The sequence below is a fragment of the Gekko japonicus genome, unplaced genomic scaffold (assembly GCF_001447785.1).
Source record: "Gekko japonicus isolate JY-2015 unplaced genomic scaffold, Gekko_japonicus_V1.1 scaffold412, whole genome shotgun sequence".
NCBI classification, from domain to species: domain Eukaryota; kingdom Metazoa; phylum Chordata; class Lepidosauria; order Squamata; family Gekkonidae; genus Gekko; species Gekko japonicus.
The window spans coordinates 504155-514266 of record NW_015160847.1 but is presented as its reverse complement, the minus strand read 5'-3'; the positions used below and the strand labels follow the sequence as shown (position 1 = coordinate 514266).

The following is a 10112-nucleotide window of genomic DNA, read 5'->3' as shown; positions in this document are numbered from 1 at the left end:
CTAACCTGTTAGTGTTCTTTAAGGGAGTGAACAAACATGTGGACAAGGGGGACCCAATAGATGTTGTTTACCTTGACTTCCAGAAACTTTTGATAAAGTTCCTCATCAAACGCTCCTGAGTAAGCTCAATAGTCATAGCGATAAAAGGACAAGTCCTTCTGTGGATAAAAAAGTGGCTAATTAATAGGAAACAGAGAGTGAGTATTAATGGGGAATTTTCACAGTGGAGGGTGGTAAGCAGTGTGGTACAGCAGGGATCAGTACTCGGTCCGATGCTTTTTAACTTATTCATTAATGATTTGGAGTTGGAGTAAGCAGTGAAATGGCTAAATGTGTGGATGACACGAAATTGTTCAGGGTGGTGAAAATCAGGGAGGATTGTGAGGCACTCCAAAGGGATCTGTCAAGGATGGGCAAGTGGGCGTCAGTGTGGCAAACGGGGTTCAGTGTGGCCGAGTGGAAAGTGATGCACATTGGGGCCGAAATTTCTAACTATAAATACGCGTTGATGGGGTCCGAACTGGCAGAGACTGACCAAGAGAGAGATCTTGGAGTCATAGTAGATAACTCACTGAAAATGTTGAGACAGTGTGTGACTGCAATAAAAAAGGCCAATGCTATGCTGGTGATTATTAGGGAAAACAAATAAGCTAGTATCATAATGTCCCTGTATAAATCGATGGTGTGATCTCATTTGGAGTACTGTGTGCAATTCTGGTCACCACACCTCAAAAGGGATATTATAGCATTGGAAAAAGTGCAGAAAAGAGCAACTAGAATGATAAAAGGGTTGGAACACTTTCCCTATGAAGAAAGGTTAAAGTGCTTGGGGCTCTTTAAGCTTGGAGAAACGATGGCTGAGGGGTGACATGATCGAGGTTCATAAGATTATGCGTCGGATAGAGCAGGCTGAGAAAGAAGTACTTTCTCCCTTTCTCACAATACAAGAACTCATGGGCACTCCATGAAATTGCTGAGCGGTCGAGTTAGAACAGATAAAAGGAAGTACTTCTTCACCCAAAGAGTGATTAACACATGGAATTCACTGCCACTGGTGGCGGCTACAAGCATGGACAGCTTCAAGAGGGAATTGGATAAACATATGGAGCAGAGGTCCATCAGTGGCTATTAGCCACAAGGTATAGATAGGAACTCTCAGTCTGGGGCAAGTGATGATCTGTATTCTTGGTTCTTTTGGGGGGGGGCAACAGTGGTAGGGCTTCTAGGGTCCTGGCCCCACTGCTGGACCTCCTGATGGCACCTGATATTTTTGTCCACTGTGTGACGGACTGGATGGGCCATTGGCCTGATCCACCATTGACTTCTCTTATGTCCTTATGTTCAGGTAGATAGTAATGCTGTTACATTAAGCAGAGTTTTCTGACTGCAGGCAGGAACTCTGAAAATATTGCACAATTAACCCTATTAGGGTTAAATAGAACAAAGTTTGAGTCCAATGGCACCTTTAAGACCAAGAAATTTTTATTTAAGGTGTAAGCTTTCGTGTGCAATCACACTTCCTCAGAATTGTCTTGGGAATTGGGATTGTGTGTGTTCATGTAATGGTTATACAACTGATTATGATTTCTGTTTGTACTGTAAGTGCCTTGTATTTGAATTTGAAATAATCCTGAGATTTTTACTGAGTTGCCACCAATATGTGGATGACACTCAGCTCTGTTTCGCACTTCATACAGATCTCAGGGTGGCTGTGGAAACCATGAACATGTGCCAGGAGGCAGTTCTGAGTGGATGAGGGCTAACAAGCTGGAAGTTAATCTTAACAAAATGGAGGGGCTACTGGTGTGTGTGTGTGTGGAAATGGGATTTCTCTTGGGCTTGCTGCTGGACCTGGGCCTCTTGTTGGATAAACAGGTGGCAGAAATGGCCAGAGGTGCCTTTCACTAGCTTTAGCTGGGGAGCCAGCTGCATCCGTCCCTACACAGGAAAGATCTTGCCACTGTGGGTTAGATTACTGCAATGCTCTGTTTATGGGGCTTCCCTTGAAGACTATCTGGAAGCTAGATTTGGTATGGAATGCCACAGCCAGAGTGTTGACTGGAGTGGGTTGTCGGGACCACATAACTCCAGTTTTGTTCTATCTACACGAGTCTTGTTCCATCCACATTAATGTAATAATTTAAACCACTTCAGCTTCATAATGCAGATATACCCAATCAGGTTTTCATAAAATGCTCTTTCCATAGTATATGTTTTTAAGAAGGTACTCCGTATGTTGTCACCCCCATTGCCTTGGGAGTAGGATTATGGATTTTAGCAACTTCTTAAATATAAGGTCATTTTCTGAAATGAAATATTCTCCTATTAATAACTATTTCAGTCATACTTTTCTCTCTGTGTTAAATAGGTGAAGACCATTGGGGAGAGAGTGGTTCTTTATGTATTAAATAGAATAATCTATCGCAAACAAGAAATTGAGAAAAACGAGTTCCCATTCCTCTGTCATGGTAGCCATGATTATGCCAAGATTCTGTGGAAGAAAGGAGAAGCAATTGGGTTTTATTCCATTAAACCTACAGGTAAGGCTTTCTTTAAAATTACAAGAGACATCTAATGTGAGCGAGAAGGAACCAGTCTGGGTTGATGTAGTCTTTTTTTCTGTTGTGAACAGACAACAGAAACCCTTATATATAGTTTAAAAATGGAATCGATCTTCAAGGATTAATTTTAAATACTCTGGAAATTTTGCTCCACAAAGAAATATATAGTCTGCCTCTTCAGAAATATAGTGAATCATAGTAGCTGCTTTCTTAGGAGTGTGGCTTAATTTCTAGGGAAATTGGTTGTCAAGCATGTTACACAGCCTTGACAACGGTTGGAAACTTGATATTCAGCCAGATGGGTCTTTAGTCTGGTCAAACTTAGGTTTTGGAGGTAGAGGTGGGGGTGGGGAAAAGAAACAATAAGCAGATGGCTCTTTCCTCTCCTTCTGCCCCCTCCCTAATTTTGACCTTGTGAACATAGCTGTATTTCAGAACTTCCAAGTCTGTTAATAGTTTCCAGCAATCTGACCCACTTGAAAGTTAAATTATGCTTATTAATAAGTAGGGAAGTAACTCTTATAACATTCTCAGGTAAATGTAATGGTTACCCTATCATGAAAGACTGGAACCAGCAAGGCTAAGACTCATGTGGATTTGGATTAATTTAAGTCAAATTTGCAACTCTTAAATTGCACCCCAAATTTTCTGTCTGTTATAGAGCTGTCAAAGTTTGGTCACTTCTAAACTAGAGGATTTATGTAAGAGCAGTTGGTTCTTGGAAGGAGGAATGTAAAATATTAAATATTAAAATGCTAAATATAGTTTTCTGCTGGTATATTGCTGTAAACATTTAAACATGCTTGGAAGGAGCTGCTGGGCAGAACTTCTCATGCTGAATGCAAGGGTGCAGAAGACCAAGTTGGCTGGGTGCAGGGTTTACGACTGTTGCAGCTGCCTTGCTAGCAGGTGATTCCTGCATGTCCGGAGAACTTACGTGCCCAGCAGAAATGTTGGTTGTTCTAGGTGGCCTGCAGTGAGGCGGGGGCCAGATATCTCTGAAGCTTCTAGTAGGTTGAAAAATAGACTCCCAGGCAATGCTTCCTCTAAGCTGTGGAGTCTTGTGAGCAAAGATTCTACTTTGTGAGCTACTGACATTAAAGTTGTGAGCAAGTGATTTGGCTATTGCATAAATTAGTTTGCTCTGGAGCCATCCTTCCTGAGCTAAGACAAAAATTTGTGAGCTGGCGGCTACAAAACTGTGAGCTAGCTCACACTAACTCAGCTTAGAGGGAACACTGCTCCCAGGTCCTCTAGTGAAGGATGCCCTTTTGCCCATCGCATTCACTAGTCCTGTGGAATCTCTGGAATCACTTCATAAAAGAGGTTGTGTGAGCTTCTTAATGTTTAAAAAGTAATACTTCTAATACAATGGTTGGTTTTTAAAAATTAAATTTGCATCCCATGGTTAAGATGGAATGAACAGCTGTATTTTAAATAACAGTTGGATACAGAATTTGGAGAGTAATGGAAAGAGATGATTCAGGTTAGACAGAGGTTATGTGTCTGGATAATAGTGAAGCTGGCTAAAGAGGATTTAGGAAGAAAGATGCACACCAAAAACATATACAGCTGGGTTGACCATATAATCATGTGGAGGGTGGGAGAAAAAGAACCTTCTGGGGGTACCATCTTAGATATACAATAAAAGCTTTGTTATCCAGCACTTACATGGAATGGGGGGTTGCCAGTTAAACAGATGTGCTGGAAATACAGGCTTATTGCTTTGTCCTACCCGCTACCCAGAGGAATCCTCAGCAACCAAACCCCACCCCATTGGAAACAATATGGCAACAGCTCCCACACTGAGCAGGACCCTGTCCTCCCAAGCCATGGAGCCAGTCTACAGGAGGCAGACAAGCAGTTCCAGGCAGGCAGAAGGGGAGAGAGGCACCAGAGGTGGGCAGTCAAGCTTGCTGGCTGGAGACGTAGGAGTGGGGCATATGCTGAGCTCTGGTGGCTAATGGGTGATGCTAGCTGAGCATTCTGGATAATCACATGCCAGTTAACAAGGGTTTTGCTATACTAAGGTCCCTGCCACACGGGGGGAAAAAGTCGGGCAAAAGTGCGGCTTTTAAAAGCCGCACCAAAATAGGCACGCGGCGGCGGGATCATACACATCCCGTGAGCCGCCACGCAATTGCAGACCGGGGAGACTGTGACGGGAGGCTGCCGAACTGCGCATGTCTGAGCATGCGCAGTTCGGCCAGGACCCGGGGATGCGCCGGCAGAAGGACGCGCCGACGATCCCACGGCCGGCCTTGATGCGGCCTTTCCAGAAGAACCATCTCGGTAGGTGGTTCATTTTTAATGTGGTTTTTCATCCGGAAGGGCCGGATCGGGGACGGGTGCGCAACGTTTCCCAGATGTTGCGGTGGGATCGCGCCCGTTTGCTCCGCCCCCGATCCGTCCCTCTCCCTGCCCAAAACCTTTCGTGTGACCGGGGCCTAAGGGAATTATTCTCTCTAGGAATGTTAATCAAGGCTGCTCTTATGATTGCAGGGAGCATGTGTAGTTCATTCCTTACCCAGAGCTACCAGCTTCCAGTTCTGGACACAATGTTTGTGAGAAAGAAGCATAGAGGGAAAGATTTTGGACTGCTCATATTGGAAGATTTTGTGGATTCCTTTACGGAAGACACGCTTGGCCTGCGGTACCCAATGACATCTTTTATGCATGCTGGTAAGCCTTTCAACTATATTTAGGGTGCAAGAGCCAATTACGTGTACATTTTACAACTTGTCTTTTTTATTGAAATGGCAGACTTTCTAGAGGATTGTATGTGTAGGTAAAGCCTGCATGCCTGCACATGCTTTGTGCAAGTAAAAATAGAGCAGATCTCTATCAGTTCAGTTTTCTTTGAGAGAATTTTGACTTCTAGTTCTCTAGACTCTTGAACTGTCTAATATATGTAATTAACAAAAAAGGCAGATTCCTCCCTTGACAAGGAGGAAAAGAGAGAAAAAGTTGTTATCATGGGGAAGAATCTAAGATAACTTTGTTGCTATCAATGCACTTTCCCCCAGGAACTGAATTTCTGGGGGCACTTCAGGGGATATTTCATTCTCCAATGCTAGAGTCCTTGGCTTAGGGACCTAGCATGGATGATACAACACTAGCCAGTGTTAAAAACTTTTAGTACTTCATTCTTGTTTTTGATTGTATGCTGCAAAAGACGTTTCTCTCTCAACTGTTCACCTGGGCAAAGCCAGTGAGGGATGTGTGTGTGTTTATGTATATGTGAATAAATGTTTGTATAATAGAGAATGCTGCCAAGGTCTCTTACAAAACTAATTGTGATTGCTGACATATTAGAGTAAACTTTTGGATACTTTATTGCAAAGGGTAATTATCATGTTAATTATGTAATTGCTTCTACCATTTAAATCAGGGGTGTCAAACTCATTTGTAATGAGGGCTGGATTTGACATAAATTGGACTTTGTCGGGCTGGACCATGTGTGTCATAAAATGTAATGCCATGTAGCAGAGATATAAACTTTATAAAAGACACAGACAAACACAGTTAAAGATATTATAGCAGCTATTCCATTGGAGCCCATTAGAAGGCTGTGGGTGTTAAAACCAATACAACTGAAGTTCCTTGAATTTGTTGATTTTATTTTATTTTAGTTTAATTGTAGTTAGTCCCAGACCTACTCCCCAAAATATAAAATAAAAATATAAATGGTCTGAGCCTAGGATCAAGGAAACAAACATGAAATGGCTGAGCATTGCAAGTTTACCGCCCCCACCCCCCTCTACTCAGGGTGGCAGTGTCTCTCCAGGGTCTTGGGGTGGTTTTACAGGGTGGTTTGAGATAATAATTTGGATGTCCTCTTCAGCACTTGTTCTGCTATTATTCCATTGGAGCTCCACATTAGGAGGGTGTGTTAAAACTAATATTTTTCTACAAAACTGGAGTCCCTTGAGTTTGCAGAACTCTATATTTTAACCCTGGCTGGTCCCAAACCTCTCCCCCCCTTAAAGAAATAAACCACAAATATAAATGGTCTGAGCCTAGGATCAAGGAAACAAACATGAAATGGCTGAGCATTGCAAGTTTACCGCCCCCACCCCCCTCTACTCAGGGTGGCAGTGTCTCTCCAGGGTCTTGGGGTGGTTTTACAGGGTGGTTTGAGATAATAATTTGGATGTCCTCTTCAGCACTTGTTCTGCTATTATTCCATTGGAGCTCCACATTAGGAGGGTGTGTTAAAACTGATATTTCTCTGCAAAACTGGAGTCCCTTGAGTTTGCAGAACTCTATATTTTAGCCCTGGCCGGTCCCAAATCTCCCCCCCCCCTCCCCTGCCCTTAAAACGTGCCTGTCTAAATTGGAAAGATGGGGGAATAGTGGGATTTTGCAAAGCAAGTTTTAAATTAAAAAAAGAAGCACAAGGATCGCAGCAGAAGGACCCCCCCCCAGCTTCAACCTGTGAGGAAGACTACAGAGACCGGGAGCAGTGGCTGGGAAGTTTGGCAGCCCCGCCCTCTGCTTCCTGCTCTCAGAGGCAGCCCCGCCCTCTGCTCTTTGTACTCCCTGGCAGCTCAAGCTCAGAACAGTGAGGATGGGCAAGGGGAGGGGGGAGAGAAGAGAGCCCACTCCCAGGCCAGACTAAAGGCCTGGTTTGGCACCCCTAATTTAAATACTTAAAAAGGCAGCCTTTTCAGTAAAAATCGTGTAGAAGTCCAAACCTGTTCATCGTGTAGAAGTCCAAACCTGTTCTGTTTTCTCCAGCTTGTCAGAAGTACTTTGAAAAGTACCCGGGGGATCATGATCTTCTGTGGGAAGTTGAAGGAGTGGGCCACTGGCATCAGAGAACACTTGTCGCTAGTATATTGGAGAAAGAATCTATCAGATACCTAGGTAAGGTGGTTGTGGGCATGACCTGGATACCCTGAAGTGCTGAAAAATCTGTATCAATACTATTAAATTTATTTAGCCGCAATAAAAGACATGTAAACAGCTCTTTGCATTTTCTCTATTGAATTTTTCTAGGAGCAGGAGACTTGCAGAAGGAAAGCGGCAGTTCTCAGGCTGAGGAGAGTTTTTTGCAGTCTGCTGTGGAGCTCAACACCCCAGATGAATCAGCCCCTGACCCCAGTGATTCACAGCTAAGTGTAGGTATACAATATGACTTTGTAGACTCTTCAGACGTCTCACGTGCTTCTCCATTTAGTTGTTTTTGTAACTTGTGAGAATTTTTATTCTCAGAAAGAGAAGAAAAAGGAACACATTAAGAAAGTGATTTTGCTTGACACTTTCCCTCCTCCTCACCACCTTATATGACTTAAAGTAATTTCGTTCTGTAATTACACAAATGAGTTTTAGGAATTGAACTTGCTGAGGACGTGTGAAGTGTCGCAGCTGTTTAGAACAGGGGTCCCCAGCCATTTTGAACCTGCAGGCAACTTTGGAATTCTGACACATTAGGAGAGGCACAGCCACAGAACTGGCTGCTGCGTGATGGCTGCCACAGGAGGTGGAGCCAGCCATGAAATGGCTGCTGCAGCTTACCTTCAGTCACACAATGAAGATTCTTGTGCTGTGGTGGCAGTTGCTGCCCAAGCAACGTTTTTAAAAGTCTGCACGGCCAATCAGGAGTCTTGCTGGACAAAATCACTACCTGGGCCCTGCCCAGCTTCTAGAAACTCTTGGTGGGCACCGTGAAAGGTATCCATGGCGCCCATTGGCATGATGTTGGGGACCCCTGGTTTAGAAGCAGCACCACCCAGAAGCATGTCTTGGAGGACAAAGTTTTATTCAGAACTACCCAGCTTATACTTTTTAGGAAAGCAAGCTTTCTCTTGGTAAGGCCTGGGCTGTGGTGCAACAGGCTTAGTCTCCTGCCTTGGTTGTCAGATTGGGGGAAACATCACTTTGCCCAGGAATAAAGCAAGCAGGCAGCATAGATTTGACTCTTATTGTGGGAGGATTGGACCTTCCTCCTTGGTGGCGTGCAACGGTAATGGGGAAGTGGGATTTAAACAGTACTATTCTCTGTGTATGCTCTCCTGCTTTCTTTGGCTTTCTATATTCAAAGTCCTCTTGCCCGTATATAGATTTTTTGACCATCCGAGCCTATAGAAGAGCCTTTTCTCTAGCTAGGTTCAATGTGTTACCTACCGCTGTACTAAGTGGGCGTTAATGCTAAAAAGCCCTATTCTCAGCATCTGTGTGGCTGTGGTTTTGGTTCCACTGAAACTATAGAGCATGTCTTTTTTTTCTTGTCAAAAATATAAACACTTGAGAACCCAGGATATTGATTTGTTGCTCCCTGATGTTGATTTGCCTGTTGCAACTAAGCTCCAATTCTTGCTTGGTGGCTCTGATCCAGCCATTACAGTCTCAGTAGTTAAAATTCTTTTGGGAATGTTCGGACATGAGACATGAAGAGAATTTAAGGAACTCACATACTACTAAACAAACTAATTAATAATCAAATTACGTAAAAGGATATATAAGGAATGTGATTTGTATGTACGTATGTATAATTCTCTTATTTGCTTATGACCAACTGGTCTGCGAGCATTAATAAATGATGAAGGTAATGGGGAAGTGCCACAGCCTTAATCATTTCAACTGATGCGGGGCACTCTTAATTGAAGGATGTACATAAATTGCTGAGCAGTCGGATTAGAACAGATAAAAGGAAGTACTTCTTTACCCAGAGAGTGATTAACACATGGAATTCACTGCCACAGGAGGTGACGGCGGCTACAAGCATGGACAGCTTCAAGAGGGAATTAGATAAACACAAGTGGAGACCCGCAAGAAACTTGCGGGATGGTTATCCTATTCCTCACACCTTTGCTTCCTCCTGTCTCCCTCTACCTCTCTCTTACTCTTTCTCCCCCTTTCCTTCTCTCCTCCATGTATGGTTTGGAGGGTGGAGTCTATGGCATTATACTGGTCTGTAGTTCCTCCCCTCCTCAAATCCCACCCTCCCCAGGCTCCACCCCTCAAATGTCCAGGAATTTCCCAACCTGGAGTTGGCAACACAATTTCCTTCCCACCCAACAGCCAGCCTGCTTTTATCTGCCTCTCTGTCTTCAGCTTTCCTACTCCACACCCCTCCCCTACAGCCTCTACCTAGGAAAATTACAGTCTTTCTCCACAGTGGGGACCAAAGCAGCTTATATTATTCTCTTCTCCTCTTTATCTGCACAACAACCTTGTGAGGTTAGCTAGGCTGAAAGTATGTGACTGGTCCAAAATCACCCAGTCAGCTTCCACCGCAAGATGGGGATCTGAACCTAGGTCTCACAGACCCTAATCTGAAACTCTTAACTGTTACATCACACTGGCTTTCATAGGGTGGCTGCTGATGAACAGTAGCAAGCAGCTGGGCCTAGTTGAGTCATGCAAATCAGGTGGTATCAAGTCACCCAGAGGGTGCTGCCTAGCGATGCCAGCCTCCAGGTGGGACCTGGGGATGCCTGGAATTACTGCTCATCTCCAGACTACAGAGATAACTTCCCATGGAGAAAATGGATGCTTTGGAGGGTGGACTCTACAGCATTGTACCTCACTGAGGTCCCTGTCCTC

General features: G+C 44.0%; 1 protein-coding gene across 1 annotated transcript in view; it reads left to right on the top strand.

Moving 5' to 3' along the window:
- Positions 1 to 10112, top strand: part of FAM169A (family with sequence similarity 169 member A) — a 20287-nt gene that overhangs the window by 2548 nt on the left and 7627 nt on the right. The window contains exons 4-7 of the mRNA XM_015420419.1: positions 2369 to 2540; positions 5064 to 5243; positions 7302 to 7435; positions 7583 to 7684. Coding sequence (XP_015275905.1) covers positions 2369 to 2540; positions 5064 to 5243; positions 7302 to 7435; positions 7583 to 7684 — 588 coding nt within the window. The remainder of the gene's footprint in view (positions 1 to 2368; positions 2541 to 5063; positions 5244 to 7301; positions 7436 to 7582; positions 7685 to 10112) is intronic.